Here is a 23,129-nt window from a genome sequence, read left to right on the forward strand (position 1 = left end):
TCACTTGAACTCCACTTTTTCCAAAAACCCTCTAACTCTTCTTTTCCTGTTTAATGAGATGTTCCATAGTTCCTCTGGTACATGTTCTCGCTCATTGCAAGGAGTCAATAAATCTGACTTTGTTGGACTATACATTTGTCCCTGGTGGTCTTAGATCAGGCCAGGATCATAATAATTAGTTATGTCCACTAAAAACACATAGTAAGGATGATTACAATAATCATAATAGCCCCAAACTGGAAACAAATCAAATGCCTGTCAAGTAAAGAATGGATAAATTGTGGTATAATAATACAATGAAATATTACATTACAATGAAAACAATAAACTATTATTGCTACACATGACACGAATGACTCTCACAGACATAATGTTGAGCAAAAGAAATCAGGCAAAAAAGGTGCATATTGGTTAATCCTATTTATCTTAAGATCAAAATCAGGTAAAAACCAATCTATAGTGACAGAGATCAGAATAGTGATTAGCCTGGGCAGTGGGAAAGCAGGGAGATACAGGAAGATGGAAGGGTATTGATTGTGAAGGAGGATGAGGAAGCCTTCAGAGATTCTGATAATGTTCTATATCTTGATCTGGATGGTAGTTTCATGAGTGTATACAAATTTAAAAATTCATTGTGCAGTACACTTAAGCATTTTACTATATGTAAGTTATCAGATCAATTTTAAAAACTGAAACATAAAACTAAGAATAGAACTAACTAGGTGTGTATGAAATCTATCAAACAAACAAAAACAAAACTATAAAACAATCCTGATGGACACAAAAGAAGACTTGGGAGAATTTAAAGATAAATTGACCAATAAAATGAACTTCAATTCTACTGTCTTCTGTCTGGTACATGAAGCACATAGGGCTCACTCCATGAAGATATTAGTAGTCCGGACACTTATAAGTTAGTGTACAAATTTATGAGATCTCAGTAAAAACACTGATTTTTTTTTAACTTGGTAAACTGATTCTTACATTTATGTAGGGAAAATACAATAGTCAAATATCATAACAGAAAAGGATAGCAACATGGTGTTTGTGTGTGTGTTTGTGTGGAGGGGGTGAGGGACAGTAGCAGGAGGATTATTTCTATCACTTTTTAACAGGTATAAAGACATAATAATCAGAAGTATGAGCCCAGCACAGGACTAGGTATATTAATGCAACAGAATAGAATTTCCAGAAGAAGCCCTAAAATATATGTGGCAATTTAGTACATAATAAAGATGGCATATCAAATCTATTAGCAAAAATATCAAGTTTTTAATAAATAGCATTGAGGCAAACGGGTAGATATTTAGAATGAAACTGAAGTTGAATTCATATTTCATACCTTCTACCAAATAAGTTAATACCTTATATCAAACATTTAAATATTAAAAACATGAAACTGTAAAAATACAAGAAGAAACAATAGGAAAATCCTTTTTATAACCTTAAAATCAGGAAAACCTTACTAAATATGACACAAAAGACAAAAGCTATACAAGAAAAGATACACTTAGACTACATTAATTGAATACTATACAGCTGCATAAAATAAACACAATAGCTTTTAATGGAATATAACTTTGCTACTTTTCTGTCTGGTATTGGAAGCCCAGAGAGTTCATTGGGGATTATAATAAGAAGATAGCATAAGAACATATCAGCAATCTGGGACTGCCAAACACAGAAAATCTTGAATTAGTGTAACTATGAAAAGATCTGACTGAAACAACTGATATGGGAAGGACATTCTAACTCTCCAAAGACCTAGATTTCCAAAGCTGTATCCAGAAAGCTAGAAATGTCTGGTTTCAAAAAAACAAAATGCTCATCTGCAATAATTCTAATTAGCCTAAATATATAATAAATTATCTTCCTCCATTATGGTTTATAATTTTTATTTATGGCTTATTTTAATGTAAACTACTTTAAACCTCGTTTGAAATAATTATGCATTTAAGTCAATATACTTATACCTAAAAATTCTCTGCAAATCTGTTCTTCCAAATTAATGTGGCCAAAATGACAAATATTAATATAAAATTTTTGTCAATGATTTATTGAATAAAAATCAATCTCCCCCTTTAAATATGCATTTTAGAAAATATTCACCTTATTGTTAACTTGACTTAAAAAACTGAAACCAACCCAAAGGTCCAACAATAGGAGCTACAATACATCAACTCAATAAAAGAGGATAAAACCATTAAACATAATGGTTACAAAGCCTAGGCTAATACATAGAAAATACTTCTGACTATGTTAAGCAAAATTTTATGTATAGTATAAATTCAGTCATGTAAAATTATATGGGAAAAAACATGAAGGAAATTCAGCAAAATATTATCTGTGGGCTGGTGTTGGGTGATATGATTATGGGCAATGTTAATTTTCTACTTTTTTCCTCTTGCAAATTTTCTGCAATAGACATATATTGACTTTATAATTAGAAAATAAAAACTATTTAATTATAAAACCAAGAGAATTCCATTACAAGCCAGAAAAGCAGCCTTTATTTTAGAGGTATCCTGTTATGTTAAAGTATGTAGCCACAGTTAGTGAGATTTTATTATTCCAAAAAATTCCATAAGAACACCCAGCTCAACCCTCCAAAACCACCAATTGAAAATGTATACCAAACACATACAATTTATTTCTGAAGCTGTCCGTTCAGCTCTGGCATTCCTGTTTGTAGATCTAATGGTATGACGAATGATTGCATGGGGCTGTGAATATAAACATAATACATACACTTTAAAAAAATTCAGTGACAAAGTTAGAAGGTCAAACTTTCTCTTTTTAATTAAATTATTATTTATTGACAAGCATGACTACTTACTAATAAATTGTAGGATAAATATTTAAAAAAATGAACACTAAGATACTTTAGAAGTGTATTCATTTAGTCCATGTTTATACTGTATAAAATATTGAAGAGATGCAAAGAAAATCAGATGGAAATGTTACCTTCAAAAGAGCTTACACTCTAGGAAGATAAGACACACACTTATAAGATTAGAAAATTTTAAGTGGCATTCATTAAGATTACTATTAATGCCCAGGGGAAGAAGAAATGACTTCCACCTGAAGGGGTAAAGAAATTCTTCATGACAGAGCTGTAACCTTATGTGAGGCCTTGAAGGACAAGTAGGCATTGAATGTGCAGCAAGGTGGGAAAAGCATTTTAGACAGCACAAAGAATATGAACAAAGTGATACAAGAAAAAAAGGAAATTGTGGAGTGTTTAGGGGAATTGGAGTTGGTTATTATTTGACTGCAGTGAACATTAAGTGAAGAGATGACAAAGCTGCAAAGACAGACTTCAGGATGAGCCACATCATGAAAGGCTCTGAATGTCTTGGCAAAAGAATTTTTTGGAGATTCTACAGAAAGGGAGTGCCGTCACAAGAGTCAGCTTTAAGAGTAACCTGATTAAATATGTAAGAGGGTATGGAGGGAAGAAATACTATATGGAGGGAGACTGAGTAAGAGTATTGTAGTAAACCAAGGGAGAAAGCTTACCACTTCCACCCTTTTGTATAAGCTCCTGATCTTTTGAAACAATGCCTTCAGCTCAACCCCTATCTACCAAATTTCTGATGACTCATTCTCATTCACTGATGACTCGGACAGTGGCTCAGATGTCTTTTCCTCTACTTTAAGACCTACCATGTTACCAAAGGACTTCAAAAGACCATTGCTCTGGGGCCTCCCTGGTGGCGCAGTGGTTGAGAGTCCGCCTGCCGATGCAGGGGATACGGGTTCGTGCCCCGGTCTGGGAGGATCCCATATGCCGCGGAGCGGCTGGGCCCGTGAGCCATGGCCGCTGAGCCTGCGCATCCGGAGCCTGTGCTCCGCAACGGGAGAGGCCACAGCAGTGAGAGGCCCGCGTACCGCAAAAAAAAAAAAAAAAAAAAAAAAAAAAGACCATTGCTCTGGATTTAAGTTTTCTGACCTTATATCTGAAGACCTTCTACCATACTTCAATGCACTCTACACTACTAAGATCATACCCTGGACTCTGTCATCCACTCTGATATATGAATTCACATAATACTCCAAACTTCTCATCCTTTGAACTTACTCTCTCATTTACTCCAATAATTTTTTTTTTTTTTTGCGGTACGCGGGCCTCTCACTGTTGCGGCCTCTCCCGTTGCGGAGCACAGGCTCCGGACGCACAGGCTCAGGGGCCATGGCTCACAGGCCCACCCGCTCCACGGCATGTGGGATCTTCCTGGACCGGGGCACGAACCCATGTCCCCTGCATCGGCAGGCGGACTCTCAACCACTGCGCCACCAGGGAAGCCCTCTAATAATTTTTAAATGCTCACACTGAAATCTCAAGTCCATCAATCCATTACTTTCTTACTCTCCACATGCATTTCTCCTATATTCACTTTTTTTCCTATCCAGTTGAGAGCTGGTGGCCCATAATTTCAAGCAATCTCTTGCATATATCCTAAATTTGATTTGCCTCCCCTCCCCAACTCCTGCCATCCTTCTGTACAATGGCATACCAAATGACAACCCTGAAAGACTTAAACTACCTTTGGTTAATATCTGAAGTACCAATCACTACTGCTGGAGGAAAATTACACATTGAAAATTAATCTCATCTGAGCCTTCAACTTTGCCCACAAACACTTCTCTAGTCATTTAACCCATCCATTCTCCTCAATTATTATTTCATAGCTTCACCACCCTTTTCAAACCCACCTCCTCCACACTTTCAGGAGACGACATTGCCACCTTGCTCACAAAGAAAACAGAAATCAAATAGAAGATAACTTCTAGCTATACTCTCAAACTATCTTCCTCTTTAATGCAAGGAAAGAAGTATTTCTTTTCTTTTTTTGTTAATCTGAAATATATTTAACGCACAATATTATGTTAGCTTCTGACGTACTACAGATTTGACATTTGTATACATTAAGAGGTAATCACCACTATAAGTGTAGTAACCATCTGTCCCCATACAAAATTAGTATTACTGACCATATTTCTTATGTTGTGTATAATAACCCTGTGACTTAATTATTATATTACTGGAGGTCTGTACCTCTTAATACCCTTCACCTATTTTGCCCACACCCACAAGCCTCCCTTCTGGCAAACACCTGTTTCTTCTCTGTATCTGAGTCTGATTTTATTTTGTTTTGCTTTGCTTTTTAGATTCTTTAGATTCCACATATAAATGAGATCATGTGGTATCTGTCTTTGTCTGACTTATTTCATTAGAATAATAGCTTCTAGACCCACCCATGTTGTCAAAAATGAGATTTCATTTTTAATGGCTAAATGATATTCCACTGTATATATATACACCATATCCTCTTTATCCATTAGGTTGCTTCCATATGTTGGCTACTGTGAGTAATGTTGGTACATGTATCTTTTCAAATTAGTGTTTTTGTTTTCTCCAGGTAAATACCTAGAAATGAAATTGCTAGATAATATGGCAGTTCTGTTTTTAATTTTTTGAGGAACCTCCATACTGTTTTCCATAGTGGGTGTGCCAATTTACAATCACACCAGCAATAACACCCTTTTTTTCCACATCCTTGTCAACACTTGTTATTTGCTGTCTTCTTAATGCTAGCCATTCTGACAAGTGTGAGGCGATAGCTCATTGCAGTTTTGATTTGCATTTCCCTTATGATTAGTGATTGAGCATTTTTCATGTGTCCATTGGCCATCTGTGTGTCTTCTTTGGAAAAAATGTCTATTCAGTCCTCTGCCCATTTTTTATTTGGGTTTTTTTTTTTGATATTCAGTTGTATGAGTTCTTGGTATATGTTGGATATTAATCCCTTATCAGGATATATCATTTGCAAATATCTTCTCCCATTCAGTAGGCGACATTTTCGTTTTGTTTTCTTTGCTGTGCAAAATACTTTTTAGTTTGATGTGTCCCATTTGTTTATTTTTGCTTTTGTTTCCCTTGCCTGAGGAGACATATACAAAAAAATACTGCTAAGACTGATGTCAAAGGCCATACTACATATGTTCTTTTTCTAGGAGTTTTATGGTTTCAGGTCTTACATTTAAGTGTTTAATCCATTTTGAGTTCTTTTTTGTATATGATATGAGTAAGTAGTCCGGCTTGATATTTTTGCATGCAGCTGTGCAGTTTTCCCAGTACCATTTATTGGGAATATACTACTGTATATTCTTGCCTCCTTTGTCATAGATTAATTGCCCATATAAATGTGGGTTTATTTCTGGGCTCTCTATTTTGTTTCATTGATCTAAGTGTCTGTGGTAGTGCCAGTACCACACTATTTTGATTACTGTAGCTTTGTGGTATAGTTTGAAATCAGGGCGTCTGCTTCCTCCAGCTCCATTTTTCTTCCTCAAGTTGCTTTGGCTATTTGGGGTCCTTTGTGTTTCCATACAAATTGTAGAATTGTTTGTTCCAGTTCTGTGAAGAATGCCATTGGTATTTTGATAGGGATTGCACTGAATCTGCAGACTGCGTTGGGCAATATGGTCATTTTAACAATATTAATTCTTCCAATCTATGAGCACAGTATATTTTTCCTTTTTTTGTTTGTTTGTTTTTTTGGCTGTGCCATGTGGCATGTGGGATCTTAGTTCCCCAACCAGGGGTCAAACCCATGCCCCTTCCATTGGGAGTGCAGTCTTAAACACTGGACTGCCAGGAAAGTCCCTATTCTTTCTGATGCAATTGTAAATGGGATTGTTTTCTTAATTTCCCTGATAGCTCATTTTTAGTGTATAGAAATGCAACAGATTTCTGTATATTAATTTTGTATCCTGCAACTTTACTGAATTCATTTATTAGTTCTAATAGTTGTTTTTTTTTCTTTTTTACTGCATCTTTAGGATTTTCTATATATACTATCACATTATATGCAAACAGTAACAGTTTTACTTCTTCTTTTCCAATTCGGACTCCTTTTACTTATGTTTCTTGTCTGACTGCTATGGCTAGGACTTCCAATACTATACTGAATAAAAGTGGCAAGAGTGAGCAACCTTGTCTTGTTTTTGATCTTAGAGGAGATACTTTTAGCTTTCCACTGTTGAGCATGATGTTGGCTGTAGTTTTGTCATATAGGGTCTTTATTATGTTGGGTATGCTCCCTTTATACACACTTTGATGAGAGTTTTTAACATAAATGGATGTTGAACTTTGTCAAAACTTTTTCTGCCATCTACTGAGATGATCATGATTTTTGTTCTTCAATTTGTTAATGTGGTTCTCACATGGATTGATTTGTGGATACTGAACCATTCTTGTATCCCTGGGATAAATCTCAGTTGATCATAGTATTGTGTTATTGTACACTGTATTGTATTATTCTTTTAATATATTGTTGAATTCGATTTGCTCATATTTTGTTGAGGATTTTTACATCTATGTTCATCAGTGATATTGGTCTGTAACTTTCTCTTCTTTTTTTTTTTGTGGTGTTGTTGTCTGATTCTAGTATCAGGGTGATGCTGGCCTTGTAGAAAGAGTTCACAAGCATTCCTTCCTCTGCAATTTTTTGGAATAGTTTGAGAAGGATAGCTATTAACTCTTCTTTAAAAGTTGGGTAAAATTCACCTGTGAAACTGTCTGGTACTGGACTTTTGTTTGTTGGAAGTTTATTGTATTACTGATCCTATTTCCTTAACGGTAATCCATCTCTTCTTATTTTTCTATTTCTTCCTGATTCAGTCTTAGGAGTTTGTACGTCTCTAGAAATTTATCCATTTCTTCTAAGTTGTCCATTTTATTGGTGTATAATTGCTTGTAGTATTTTCTTATGATTCTCTTGATAATCTGTTGTGTCAGTAGTAACTTCTTTTCATTTATGATTTTATTTGGTTCCTCTCTGTTTTCTTCTTGATGAGTCTGGCTAAAGGTTTACAATTTGTTTATCTTTTCAAAGAACCAGCTTAGTTTCATTGTTCTTTTCCATTTTTTTAAAAGTTTCTATTTCAGTTATATCTGCTCTGATCTTTATTATTTATTTCCCTCTACTAACTTTTGGGTTTGTTTGCTCTTCTTTTTCTAGTTCCTTTAGGTGTATGGTCAGATGTTTGAGATTTTTCTTGTTTCCTGAGGTAGACATCCATCTCTAAAATCTTCCCATTTAAAACTGCCTTTGCTGAATGCCACAGATTTTGGATGGTTGTGTTTCTATTTTCATTTGTCTCCAGTTATTTTTTGATTTCCTCTTTGGTTTCTTCAGCGACCCATTGGTTGGTTAATAGCATATCATTTAGCCTCCACATGTTTGTGTTTTTTGTAGTTTGTTTCTTGTAGTTGATTTCTGGTTTCATACTATTGTGGTCAGAAAAAAATGCTTGGTATGATTTCAATCTTAAATTTATTGAACCTTGTTTTGTGGCTTACCATGTGATCTATCCCGGAGAAGGTAGCAGTTGAAAGCATATATACTTTGCTGCTTTTGGATAGAATGTTCTATTTTATCTATTAAGTTCATCTGATCTAATGTGTCATTTAAAACCAGTGTTTCCTTCTTTCTGGATCTTCTGTCCATTGATGTAAGTAGTGTATTAAATTCCCCTACTATTATTGTATTACTGTCAATTTCTCCCTTTATATTTATTAACATTTGCTTTATATATTGAGGTGCTCCTATTGGGTGCATATATATTTACAACTGTTACATCTTCTTGGACTAATCTCTTGATCACTGTGTAATGTCCTTCTTTGCCTCTTGCTACAGTCTTTGTTTTAAAGTCTATTTTGTCTAATATAAGCATTGCTACAGCTTTTTACAGATTTCCATTTGTATGGAATACCTTTTCCCATCCCTTTACTCAGTCTGTGTGTGTCTTTAGATCTGAAGTGAGTCTCTTGTAGGCAGTATATATAGGGGTCTTAATTTTGGGTCCATTCATCCATTTTGTCTTTTTAAAAAAATTTCTTTAAAAAACTTTTTAAATTTTTTTATTTATTTTTATTTTTGGCTGCACGCAGGCTTTCTCTAGTTGCGGCGAGTGGGGGCTACTCTTTGTTGCGGTGCGCGGGCTTCTCATTGCAGTGGCTTCCCTTGTTGCACAGCACGGGTTCTAGGTGTGTGGGCTTCAGTAGTTGTGGCATGTGGGCTCAGTAGTTGTGGTTTGCAGGCTCTAGAGCGCAGGCTCAGTAGCTGTGGTGCACAGGCTTAGTTGCTCTGTGGCATGTGGGATCTTCCTTAACCAGGGCTCGAACCCATGTCCCCTGCATTGGCAGGCGGATTCTTAACCACTGCACCACCAGGGAAGCCCTCAATGTCTTTTGAATGGAGCATTTCGTCCATTTACACTTAAAGTAATTATTGATAGGTATGTATGTGTTGCCATCTTGTTAATTGTTTTCTGGTTGTTTTTGTAGTTCTTTTTTGTTCCTTTCTTCTTTTGCTCTCTTACTTTGTGATTAAATTACTAGTGTTATGTTTGGATTCCTTTCTCTTTCTTTAGGGTGTATTTATTATAGGTTTTTGGCTTGGGGTTACCATGAGGTTCACAGATAACAACAACACACACACACACAAAATTATTTTAACCTGATGATCTCTTAAGTTCAAACACATTCTAACAACCCTGAATTTTTACCCCCTACCTCTGCCTCATGTTTAATGCTTTTGACATCATATTTTACATCTTTTTGTTTTGTGAATACCTTAACTATTTACTGTGGATATAGAAGACTTTACTACTTTTATTTTTTAACTTTCATACTAGCTTTATGAATGACTGGTCTACCACCTTTACTATATGTTTGCCTTTGTCAGTGAGATTTTTCCATTCATAATTTTGATATTTCTAATAGTGGTCTTTTTTCACTTAGAGAAATCCCTTTAACATTTTTTGAAAGCTGGTTTAGTGGTGTTAACTCTCTTAGTTTTTGCTTGTCTGTAAAACTCTTTATCTCTCCTTCAAAACTGAATGATAGCCCTGCCAAGCAGAGTGTTCTTTGTTGTAGGTTTTTTCCTTTATCACTTTGAATTTAATGTGTCACTCCCTTCTGACCTGCAGAGTTTCTGCTGAAAAGTCAGCTGAGAATCTTATGGAAGTTTCCTTGTACATATCTAGTTGCTTTTCTCTTGCTGTTTTTAAGATTCTCTAACTTCAATTTTTGACATTTTTATTATAATACATCTTGGTATGAACCTTGGTTTCTCTTTCTTTTTCCAGGTTAGGAAAGTTTTCAGCTATTATTTCTTCAAATAAGTTCTCTGCTCCTTTCCCTCTTTTCTTCTTCTGGTATCCCTAGAATGTGAATGTTAGTACACTTGATATTGCCTTAGGGGTCTCTTAAACCACCCTCATTTTAAAAAATTCTTTTCTCTTTTTCCTCTTCAGCTTAGGTGATTTCCACTACTCAGTCTTCCAGTTCACTGATCCATTCCTCTATATAACCAAATCTGTTATTATTTCTTTCTAGTGTGTTTTTAATTTCAGTTATTGTATTCTTCAGCTCTGTTTGGTTCTCCTTTATGTTTTCTAACTCTTTATTAAAATTCTTACTGTGTTCTTCCATCCCTCTCCTGCGTTCATTGAGCATCTTTACAATTATTACCTTAAACTCTTTATCAGTAGCCTGTGTATCTTCTCTTTAATTTTTCTTGTGAGGTTTTGTCTTGTTCCTTTGTTTGGAACATAGTCCTCTGCTTCTGTTTGCTTAGTTCTCTGTGTTTATTTGTAAGTATTAGGTAGATCAGCTATGTTTCCTGAATTTGGGAGGAGTGGCCTTATGTAAGAGACATCCTATGGGACCCAGCAGCACACCCCTCTGGGCAGCAGAGCTATATGCTCTAGGCATGCCCCCTATGTGGGCTGTGTGGGTCCTTCTGTTGTGGCAAGGCTGACCACTGTGGGTGTGCTGGTGGGTAGGCATGGCCTCTGGCCCAGTTGGTTGCTAGGACCTTACTGGTGCAGGGTCCCAGGGCTGGTGCTGGTCTCCTGGTGGGCAGGGCCAGGTTCAAAGGCAGCTAGCTATGGGGATCAGGGAAGCTTGGGGTTGGTGCCAGCACACTGGTGGGCAGATAAGCCCCCAGCACTAATAGGGTAGCGGGAGGACTCCAAAATGGTGCTTGTCAGCATTGATGTCCTAGTGGTAGAAGAAACTCCCAAATACAGCTGTCGCCATCTATATCTTTAGGGGGACTACCAGTTGTCTCCTGCCGCTCCAAGAGGTTCTGCAAGATCAGCAGGTGGGTTCCTTTCAAATTACTGGCTCTGTGCTAGGATTTGGACTATGTGAGATTTTGCACACGCCCCGTAAGAGCAGAGTCTCTGTTTCCTACAGCTCTCTGGCTCTCTTATATGCAAGCCCAGGATGGCCTTCAAAGCCAGATGTTTTGGGGGCCCATCTTCCCAGTGCAGGACCCCTCAGCTGGGGAGCCCGATACAGGGCTCAGATGCTTCACTCCTTGGGGAGAACATCTGCAATTGTAATTATCCTCCTGGTTGTGGGTCACCTACCCAGGGAGGTGGGTCTTGACTATACCATGTCTCCACCTCTCCTACCCATCTCATTGTGGTTCCTTATTTATGTCTTCAGTTGTGGAAAGTCTTTTATGCTAGCCTTCAGGTCATGTTCATATATAGTTGAAATTTGGTGTGGCCACTGGAAGAGGTGAGCTCAAGGTCTTCAAGGCACCATCTATGCCACATTTCCCAAGAAAGCCTTTCAAGAAGTGTTTCTTTAAGATCAAGTCCCTCATTATAATCTAGATCTCACCTTCTCCTTCCTTTTCAAGGACTTTTTTTTTTTTTTTTTTTTTTTTTTTTTTTTTGCGGTAGGCGGGCCTCTCACTGTTGTGGCCTCTCCCCTTGCGGAGCACAGGCTCCGGAGCACAGGCTCAGTGGCCATGGCTCACGGGCCCAGCCGCTCCGCGGCATGTGGGATCCTCCCAGACCGGGGCACGAACCCGTGTCCCCTGCATCGGCAGGCGGACTCTCAACCACTGCGCCACCAGGGAAGCCCCCCTTTTCAAGGACTTTGCTTGACTCTTCTATCTCTAACTATTGGATCCTTTTCATAAGCATCCTGTTTAAACTTTTTTGCCCCATATAAAAAAACATCAATCAATCAATAGCCAAAAAATAGAGAGACAGAAGACAGACAAATCCACTGTCAACTCATTTTCCTCCAACTACTGCTCTATCTTATCCCCCTCTTTCACAACTAAATTTCATAAATAAATTTCTCTTTCACAACTAAATTTCATAAATAAATTTATTTTTCAAACCACTCCAGCCTAGCTTCACCTCTAGTATTTTTATATTATCCTTTTTAAAAATTATTTATTTATTTATTTGGCTGCGTTGGGTCTTAGTTGCGGCACGCTGGATCTTCATTGCAGCACGTGCATTCTTTCGTTGCAGCACTCAGGCTTCTATCTAGTTGTGGCTCCCAGGCTCCAGAGCACACAGGTTCTCTAGTTGTGGCACACAGGCTCTAAAGTGCACAGGTTCAGCATTGTGGCGTGTGGGCTTAGCTGCCTTGTGGCATGTGGGATCTTAGTTCCCCGACCAGGGATTGAACCCACGTCCCCTGCATTGGAAGGTGAATTCTTAACCACTGGACCACCAGGGAAGTCCCTAAATTATCCCTTTAAAGTAATCAAACACCAACACCTAAATCCAAAGATTTCTTTAATGTAATTTCTAGGCAGTATTCTTGTTGAAACTTTCCTACTGTCTTTTAATGTTCTTTATTAATCCTTTGCCATTCCTCTTAGGGTATGAGATTTTTTAATTTGGGGGAGAAATTTCCCCCAAAAGCTGTCCTAGGCCTTCTTCTCATTCTACATGCTTCCCTTGGATGATCACATTTACTCTTTAAGGTATCAACTACAACCATTATATCTAATAACTCTCAAATTTATATCTCTAGTCCAAACTTTTCTCCCCAAGCTATAACCACATATCTAACTCCTAATAAGACTTCTCCATTTGGAAATCTGGTGCAACATTAAAATTACCATATACAAAACTGAACTCACCTTTCTTCCCAAATCTGATCTTTAGTATTTCTATCTCAACAAGTGGCACTTTTATATCCACCCAGCTGTTCAAGTCAAAATCTGGGAGTAACCCTTTTATCATGCCCCTCCCTCATTTCTACATCCAATCACCAACTCTCTCATATAATTCTTTAATTAGTTCACTTTTTCCATCCTTTCCCTACCATCCTATTACAAAACATCAGTATCTCTATCCTGGATAACTTCAACAGTCTCTTAAGAGGACTTTAGGAATGAAAACACCACTCTGAAGTCAGAGATCTTTAAAAAAAAAAAAAAATGCACATCTGATTACATCACTCCCTTACCCTTTAATGGTTTCTACTGCCCTTAAAGCCCCCAATTTTTTTCATTTGAAATGTCTAGCTTTGTGACCTCATCTCCCACCAAATTCCTTCCTTGTTTTCTGCTCTAACAGACTGACTTTTCTTTAATTCCTCAAGTATACCACACTCTCTCTTATCACTAGGGCTTTCAAACATGCTATTATTCCTTTTGCTCAGAACACTTCTGACTGGTCTTTTCTTTTAATTACTATTTATCCTTCAGACTTTCATCTTACATATTGTTTCTACAGTGAGTCCTTTCCTGTCCCTAAAATATGCCTGCATAGCACCCTGTCTTTCCCATTTTGTAACAGTTATCACATTTGTAAATTATTTGTTAGTATTTCTAAGTTTCCTTTGAGACCATTCTGTAAGTTCTTTGAAGATTGGGATCATGTCAATCTCATCCACTATTGTGTCTCCAACTGCCTGGAACAAGGTTTTGCATTTCAAGGACTAAAAACTATGGCAATATCATTAAACAGAAATAGAGAATTCCAAGGGTAAGAGTGGATTTAGGAAGCCTGGCAAAATTGTGTGGGGAATGAAAGAGGAGTCTGGTTATTTACATAAGCAGTGAAACACTAATTGAGGAATCAAGTAACATCTAATGCTTCATTTAAACTAAAACAATTTGAACAATTTTGAGTTTTTAAGAGATTAAAATCTTATTATTAATTATAACAAGTCTGCAAATGATGGTTTAAGTAAAAAGAAATCTATGTATGGCTGGTTTATTTAATATTTTCAATTAAAGTTCACTTAACATTCAATAAAATATTCACTGGGTACCTTACAACATGACAAGACTATGTTATATACTAGACAATGATTAGTTTGCAAAGACTGTTTAATGACTATTTCTATTAACTATATATATAGAAATGATGGTATATTAACTAAGAGTAGGTTCTAAAGTCAGTTTGCCTGGATCCAAATCCTGGTTCCACTACTTGCTAGGCATATGATCTCGGGCAAATGAAATTACTTCTATTCTTTCTCCTTCATTTCTTATTTGTAAAATGGGGATAGTAATAGTACATATTGCCAAGGACTGTTTTGAGTATGAGTTAACATGGAAATTATTTAGCCTAACACTTGGTACACGAAGACTACCCAATGAATGTTAATAGTTATCATGATACTTATATGATATAATTTGAAACTTAAGTACCTGAAGTAGAAAATTTCCTTCAATAAATAATAACACATAAAGTTTAGTCCTATAGTCTTACCAGAACTGAAGATAAAGGTATAAAGGGATATAAAGGCATAAAGAGAAATGAAGAGACAGAAATAAAAAGGAATCATAAAAGAGAGAAAGAGATACCAGTGAAAAAATATATTTATGCTATATATAGAGAGGCATAAACAGGTACCCGACAATGGGCAGGAAATCCGTCATTCCTGATTTACAAGTCGTGTTGTTAAATATATTCAAAATAATTCTACATATTTTCAGAGAAGACAAGCATAGTTATGAATAGCTCTATATGTAATTACATAAGAAATAATAGTTTTGAATAACTATTAGAAAATATAGCTTTTTCTATGGGAACCTCAGCTTAATTTTAAAAAATGATTTGTATTCTGTTTATCATCTGTGTAACAGAGAAACTAAAAAAAAATGACCACATGGATTTCTAGGGAGCCTCTTTTGTGAAAAATAATATGTACATGTGCTCTGGCTAAACTTTTGTTCTCCTAGTGCAAAGCAATGCTCCTAAAACCTGTATTGTCTTGGAAAAGATCAAACTCTCACTACAGAAGCTGAGGTCTAGGGAGGAAGCACTTATGGATTTCGGGAGGAAAAAGGCACAGATGTGATTCTAATTGTAGATACCTCTTAATAACTTTAAGCAAACCAACTAAGAAAACAAAATGTTACAGTGCTAAGAAGAACAGTAATCCTAGTTCCTTCCCAAAACTAGGATTAAGAAAAGTATCAATTGGTAATTATGAGGAGGACAAGTATAGTTTACACTGCTAATTAATCTTTGTTACTAAATCTATTTTAACTAACTTAAAGAGTGAATTAAAAAACAAAGTCTAAGGCCACATTAAACATTTATTTTCAAATATTAGACTGCAAGCATTCCTTACCTCAAAGTCATCATCATCTCCTTCGGTGTAATGTGCATGGTTGTCTGGATTATTCACTTTGTCCAACAGTTCAACTGCTAGGGCCCTAGAGAGACCTGGCTGTCCTACAAATGTATGCTAAGTAAAAACAAAACAAAACAAAACTTCATGAGTATGCTTTTATATCTATGGCTCATAGAAATTGCTATTTGATCTTTTCCATTCAGTAACTATAAGAGACAAGCATATGGAAGCCTACTAATGCAAATAAATTAGAGAATGTATTAGTAAAAATATTAATCAGAGAATTCATAATTACATATTATAAAGCTAAAGAACCATTGTGAGGTAAATTTATAACATGAATAATTTCTCTATTTAAAGTTAACCAATCCATGTTAGGTTGTCAAATTACAACCTTGGCTGTAACAATGACATTTATTATGCATGTCATTATAATAATATGCAAATGAATACTGAGGTACAGTCCATATCACAATAAGAAAAAAGCATCTATATTTGCATATATTTAATTCAATAAAATTATGTTAATATAGAAAGATACATAATTAAATTTTTTAACATTTAAATAAAGTTTTCTTAGATTGTTATAATCAACTTTTTCTAATATAAAAGTATTTTATAAAGACATGCACACATAAGAGCATTCTATAAATTTACATAAGAAGTCAAGAAAAGCAATTAATTTTATTTATTTTTTAAACATCTTTATTAGAGTATAATTGTTTTACAATGGTGTGTTAAGATTCTGCTGTACAACAAAGTGATTCTGCTATACATATACATATATTCCCATATCTCCTCCCTCTTGCATCTCCCTCCCACCCTCCCTATCCCACCCCTCTACGTGGACACAAAGCACTGAGCTGATCTCCCCATGCTATGCAGCTAAAGCAATTAATTTTAGATGAAAGCAACATTTTTAGAGTTTTCTCCAAGGCAGGGGTTGGCAAACTACTGTCCATGGGCAAAATCTGGTGCACTGCCTCCTCTGTAAATAAAGTTTTATTGGTTGTTAAAGCCATACCCTTCATGTATACTGTCTATGGCTGCTTTTGTGCTACCATGGCAAAACTGAGGAGATGCAGCAGAGACTGTATGGCCCACAAAGCCTAAAATACATACTATTTGGCTCATTACAGAATGTTTGCTGACCCCTGCTGTAAGAGATCACTAACATTTTTATATTAAAAATCTAAATACTATTGTTCCAGTGATACGTCTAATTACTGCATGACTACAGAAAATACTCCTATAAATTCAATGACTTACAGTCAGAAGTCTTTCAGCGGTTGGTCTTTTTTTGGGGTTTTTGGTTAGTGCTATTTTGACAAAATTATGGAATGTTGATGACCTTCAAATAAAAAGAGACACGTACAAAAATATTTCACTAATATTAGTTCTTTGGTGTTACTAAATAAAATTAACTTACAAGCAGTTAGAAAGACTGAAACACATGATTTTTTTTTCTTTGGCCTCTTAGCTCTATATAAGCCAAAAAACTAAACCCAAAGCACAGTATATTCCTTGGAGAATATACCAGCTTCATCTCTTAAGTAAAATGCAATAAGTTAACAGAACACTAATATATAATCTCTAAAACATACACTAAAAACTAGAAATGGGTAGGTGTGTCATCTATAAGGTTTATAACCTTGTGTTCTAGGTACCACTTAGGAGTCAAAATGACCTTTTCTCATTGCCTAATTTATACAGTATGTAAATGTTTTGTTATATCCAAATTGTTGGGTGGCAATGAGGTAGGGTGAGTAATGTAAGAGACTGTTTAAACCCTTAAAAAGTCACTGAATTTCTCAGGAACATGGTCAAAGAAGAGGGAGCGATCTTTGTAAACAGATGAGTTTTCCTGCTACCTGTATTGATGAAATGCGGAAAGGAAGAAGATATAAATTAAAGGAAACTGGGAATTCTCTGGCGGTCCAGGGGTTAGGAGTTGGCGCTTTCACTGCAGTGGGCCCAGGTTTGATCCCTGGTCAGGAAACAAAGATCCCGCAAGCTGAGCGGCCAAAAAATTAATTAATTAATTAAGGGAATCATATTTTGATTATGAACTAAAGGCAAAGAGAGGTACTGCTGAGAATCCACTGGAGGAGGGACTGGGCAAGAACCAAAGAGAATAACCTTGGGCTTCCCTGGTGGCGCAGTGGTTGAGAGTCCGCCTGCCAATGCAGGGGACACAGGTTTGTGTCCCGGTCCGGGAAGATCCCACATGCCGCGGAGCGGCTGGGCCCGTGAGCCATGGCCGCTGAGCCTGCGCGTCTGGAGCCTGTGCTCCGCAACGGGAGAAGCCACAACAGTGAGAGGCCCGCGTACCGCAAAAAAAAAAAAAAAGAATAACCTTAATCATTACTAATGACAGCAACGACACAGCAGTTCTCTTCAGAGAAATCAAATCACTACATTACATTTGGTAGCTTGTGGCACACATATCATGGAGTGAGAAGGTACCTGAGACTGGCAAAGGTACTCCAATGGTAATGACTGTTCTGGAATCTGACTATGAACGCAGCTGTTTTAGCTAACAGTCATTCATTCCTGAATGAATATTCAGTCATTCCTGCCACAAAGTCCTCCAGTTCCAGTTTAGGAACTTAGGGTAACAACGAATAGGAAGAAACCCACGTCAATACAAAGGAACACAGCTAGCAGAAGGATATAAACTCCTAATTACTTCTACAGTGTGATTTGCCTTTCATTCCTGGCATTATCCCCAGAATGGCCTGGCTCCTAAATAATACTATCTACATACAGACAGGCTAATAAACATAAAAAAGTGGTTTAGAACTTGTACTGGGGACAGGCCTCTTAGAATCGGAAATAAGATATGGACTGTCTCCCCAGAAAAAATGAATACACATAAAGAATTCTGGGGGCTCGTGGATTTCTCAAGATCTCCCAAGAGATCCATGTAATCTAGATGAAGAAATACTGAATTTAAGAATTTGGAAACTTTTATTTCCACGGCTTCTTTTATTAAATGTATGGAAAGACATTACCAGAAAAACAATTTTCAGTTTTTCCCATCTAATTGAAGACGTCCTTACGGACTATAATAGGCGAACTGCTTTACTTTGTACGAGAAACAAAAGATTAGGATGCAAATAAGTAATAACCTTTTGAATGTTAGGGAAAGAAGTAGAGAAAAGCCAGTAGGGATTGATCTTAAATGTCACTGTATCTGGGAAACCTTCTCCTATTACTTCTCATGGAAGTCAACATGTAATTAATGGAAGTAAAGGAATACAGGGCAAAATATGAATCTCCAAAATCTTAATATATTCATTTCAAATCATTTCCTCACCACACCTCCTATTCAAGCTGCCAAAAACTAATAAAATGCTCAGAGTTTTATGAGAGAAGTACATTATAAAGGAACACTGACCAGAAAATAAACCTAGATCCTTGCAATAGCTCTGCAAGTAAATTAGATGTGTAACTTCACAAAACTGTTTAATGTCTCTGGGTTTCAGTTTCATCACTTTTAAAATAAGGGAATTGAACCTCTGTCCCTTTCAGCCATAAAACACTATAAATCTATATATATTCTATAACTCACCATTTTGTTTTGTCCTTTAGTTTCGGAGGCTGAAAATTACTTTTTGACATTAAGAAGAGGGCCCTGGAATAAAAATTTCAGTTAAAGAGCAATACAAAACACTTTTATTATTACATTTAATAATCAGAATCATATTCTGTAATGAATTTATGCAAGATTACTACATATGTAGGTACTCATGACAACTGATATGGAATATGGAAATTAATACTTTATATTTTGGATACCTTAAGAAAAATTTCTCCTGGTTACAGAAAGGATCTTTAAGTTTCCAACAAGCTCTTATTCACATGGCAAAGCACCAAATGTTTGAGAAGGTTTTTATTACCATACCATTACATATATAACTAGTGTTATATCTTAAGCACAAGTCTATATAATTGTGTATCATTCTGTAACACACAGAGATGATATGCTACTCTAACATTAGGTTGTATGTTTAACCAAAGATTAGCCTCTACAATTATTTTGGGTGAATAGGCAAATTATACCCACTTCCTAGTCTGTCCCCTTTTGGACAATAATTTTCCACACTCTCTTGTTATGAATGATACAGAAATCAACCTACAAGAGGACTTTCCTTCTCAATGAATTGACCTTTGACCAATTTTTTTTAATGGACTATGGGGCTAGATGGATGGAGGATTTAAGAAGGAAGTTTTATTTCAGTATTTCCTACAAAACCCCATATTTCCAAGTAAACTCCTTAGTCTTTTTTTTTTAAATACAAAAGATATTTTCTCTTTTTAAAAATTAAATGATTCATATATAAAGGAAAACCTTAAAAGAAAATAGTCTGATTCCTCCCACCTTAAGACATTATTTAAAATGTTCTGCTTTTCTTTTCAGTCTTTATCTAAATATTAACCAATTACTAAATTATTCTAATTATAATAGGTAATATTATGTTCTGCTTTTTTCACTAATAATCAGTTTTCCATGTTCCTTTGGTTTATATATATATATATATATATATATATATTAGCTGCCCTTAACTGCTAAATAATTTGCTTAACAATTCACCAACGAGGGGCTTCCCTGGTGGCGCAGTGGTTGAGAGTCCGCCTGCCGATGCAGGGGACGCGGGCTCGTGCCCCGGTCCGGGAAGATCCCACGTGCCACGGAGAGGCTGGGCCCGTGAGCCATAGCCACTGAGCCTGCGCGTCTGAAGCCTGTGCTCCACAATGGGAGAGGCCACAGCAGTGAGAGGCCCGCGTACAGCAAAGAAAATAATAAATAAAGTCTATTAATTCACCAACGAATGGACATTTAGATTCTTCCTTATAATCCCTAAGTGAATAATTCTTAGCTTTTTCTTTTCTGGAATTATTTCTTAAGTATAACTTTCCCAATAGTGGAATCAGTGCAACATTTTTATTGCCCATAACAAATAACATCTAAATTATTTTCCTAAAGGCCTGTACTTAACAGCATTTCAGCTAAAAGCAGATATCTTTTAACTTATATATCTTTAGGTACTTGTGAGGTTAAATAGTTTTCCATGTTTCTTTAGTATCTGGTACTTGCTCATAAACAATTTATCTTTTGCTCTTAGAGTCTTTGAATGAGTTATCTACGTAATATATAGTAATCTGCTGTCTATCATATGTTAGGAGAATACTGTCTCTATTTTGTTGATTTTCTTTTTAACTTTATACTATTTACATTAAAAGTTTAAATTTTAGCCCAATTTATTTTTTCCTTCAAAATATTAAAAACCCCTTCACAGTCTCTCAAATATTTTTTTCTGAGATAATATACTCTAAAATATAAATGATTATACTAAGCATCTACCTGCTCCTTATCCCTAGACAAAGTAAAAAGAAATAAAATCAAATGAGGATAGAAAAAAACCCTCATTTGCATTCTATCATCTGTTTATAGATCCACTTAGGACAAAAAAAAACCATTTTTAATTAACAGAAGAATAAGTAAAGACTTAAAAAGACTTTTTTAAATGATAACTGCTATATCCTAGTATGATTTTTAAAGGAAATTTGTTTTACGCTTCAGACAGTATAGATGATTCACTCTATGTTGTCTTAGAAGTAGCAATACAAGAGAGATCAGGTTTTAGATGAGATTATCCCTAAATCCCTCAGAACACTTTCACTATTTCAACATATTTTAAAATGAGCTTGGAATACCCAGGTTATGAGTATTTCACTCTCCCTGAAGACCTTACTAGTAACTGCATAATTGTAAATACTGAGAACACCTCATGGGATGAAGATCAAACATAGGTGGCTGAAGCTCTCCAAGTTCAATTGCTGTTATTCCTACTGCCCAGATATCACAGAGTTGGTTGTAGCCACCATTCTTTTCTACTGCTGCAACTTCTGGGGCCATCCTAGAAGGAATCAATTAATATAACATTTTTATTTTTAAAAAATGATATGAAATCTGTTCTTTGTTATATTCACTAGACTTCTTGGAGGGAAAGAGGCTGAGAGGCATTTACTAGGAAAGAAGAAACTTTACTAGAAAAGACTTAATATAAGACGACATATATACACAGATACACACACTCTTTTAAAACTTATTATTTAAAAATCTTGAATCTTCTCCTCTGAATACTGTTGCTCTGAGGAAAAACTGTGTTGTCTTACTTTAGTTTCTGTTTTGTGAATCTTGTTTTATAACATGGGAAAAGAAAAAGAACACCTAAATCTCTGTGAAGGTCAGAGAAAAGCTCCCAAAGGAGGAGAGATTTATAGAATGAATTAGCAGGGAGCTAAGGGGGCTTGAGGAACCTGGACATTTTAGTCAGAGGAATCAAGTACAAATGCAGGGGGATAGGAGAGCACGGAACACCTGGAAAGGTGATAGGACAGTGCTACTCAATATATGATCTACAGACAGGTATAGGGCCATAAACAGCTTGTTATCAGTCTGTGATAAGTGCAGAAACTGAGAGTAGGTATTCTCATCCAGATAAATGGTCATTTTTTTTAGTAGTTTATTTTTAATTTATTTTATAAATGTATGTCTGTGATGGACAGAAAATGAAAAAAAAAATAAAACAAGGCCATTCATCACAGTTTGAGAGGGTCTAGAATGTATTCAGAAAATAAACCTCAGAGACAGAGGCTAGATAATGAATGGTCTACTGATTATGTAAGGAAGTTTAGACTTTACTGTAAAAATGAAAGATTTAATTATGATATAAAACTCATGGCAACATAAAGGATAGTGTGAGAAGAGGTGAAACCAGAATCAGGTAGATGAGTTAGAAGCCTATCTGAAAAACACAAGGGAAAAATAAAGGACATTTCAAAGGTAGTGGCAGGGGGCACAGAATGAAAGGGGCTGACTGAAGAGACTGATTTGAGTATAAAATGCTTGTGGATACTGAATTAGTGCTATTATCAAACAACTGTTGAGTATATATAAGACTGAAGGTCAATTGAGTAGCTGAGTTGGAGTTATCTATTTGGGAGTCGATGGTGTATAATGATGTCATCTGAAGTTATAAAGCATAGGTGATATTGCTCAGGGGAAATACTCTTTTATTTTTTGAATGTTTATAATTTTAAAATTATTTTTAATTTATGTTGAATATCCACAAGGTATAAGTTGTTTTTATGTGCAGTTAGGTTACACAAACTTATATAACACAATGTCTCTCAACTTAAGTGTGGTTAAGGATATAAAACACCTATATCAAAAATGCCAACATGTAGACGTACATGCTACATGCAAGTACTACATATGGGTATAGGATTAAAGAGAAGAAAATGATCACCATGGAACAAGATGATTACAGGCAAGTTTCACAGAGTAAGGAAGTTGAGCTGGAATCCAGAGGAAACATAGATTTCATCTCCTGTGCCCACTAGAATCAGTGGTGGCTAACTGAGCGCCAAATTGACCAGGACTGTTGTCAACAGTCATGAGCCTATCCACTGACCATTCATCTTTTACAAATGATTTTTAATATCAGCAACTTATCCCATTGACTTGAATGACTGTACATAATTTCTTTATAATTCCTGTTACATATGCATACTTTCTCTCAATTTTTCATTATTAAAGTAATGTGATAAAACTTTTCATATATCAATTTATGCCCCTCTGATAAATTACTACAAGCAGAATTGAGACTAAAGAACATAAACATTGCTTAAG

At 35.9% G+C, this 23,129-nt stretch overlaps 1 protein-coding gene across 1 annotated transcript in view; it reads right to left on the reverse strand.

The window, feature by feature from the left end:
- MAP4K5 (mitogen-activated protein kinase kinase kinase kinase 5) overlaps nucleotides 1–23,129 on the reverse strand; it is a gene marked incomplete at its 3' end in the record, with an annotated part of 145,033 nt that overhangs the window by 49,455 nt on the left and 72,449 nt on the right. Inside the window, exons 10-14 of the mRNA XM_079698992.1 lie at nucleotides 21,220–21,351; nucleotides 19,002–19,064; nucleotides 16,697–16,778; nucleotides 15,425–15,541; nucleotides 2,645–2,723 (exon numbers count right to left, since the gene is read on the reverse strand). Of these exons, the coding sequence (XP_079555118.1) occupies nucleotides 2,645–2,723; nucleotides 15,425–15,541; nucleotides 16,697–16,778; nucleotides 19,002–19,064; nucleotides 21,220–21,351 (473 nt within the window). The remainder of the gene's footprint in view (nucleotides 1–2,644; nucleotides 2,724–15,424; nucleotides 15,542–16,696; nucleotides 16,779–19,001; nucleotides 19,065–21,219; nucleotides 21,352–23,129) is intronic.

This window comes from Hyperoodon ampullatus, assembly GCF_949752795.1.
Source record: "Hyperoodon ampullatus genome assembly, chromosome: 3".
In the NCBI taxonomy this organism is placed as follows: Eukaryota; Metazoa; Chordata; class Mammalia; order Artiodactyla; family Ziphiidae; genus Hyperoodon; species Hyperoodon ampullatus.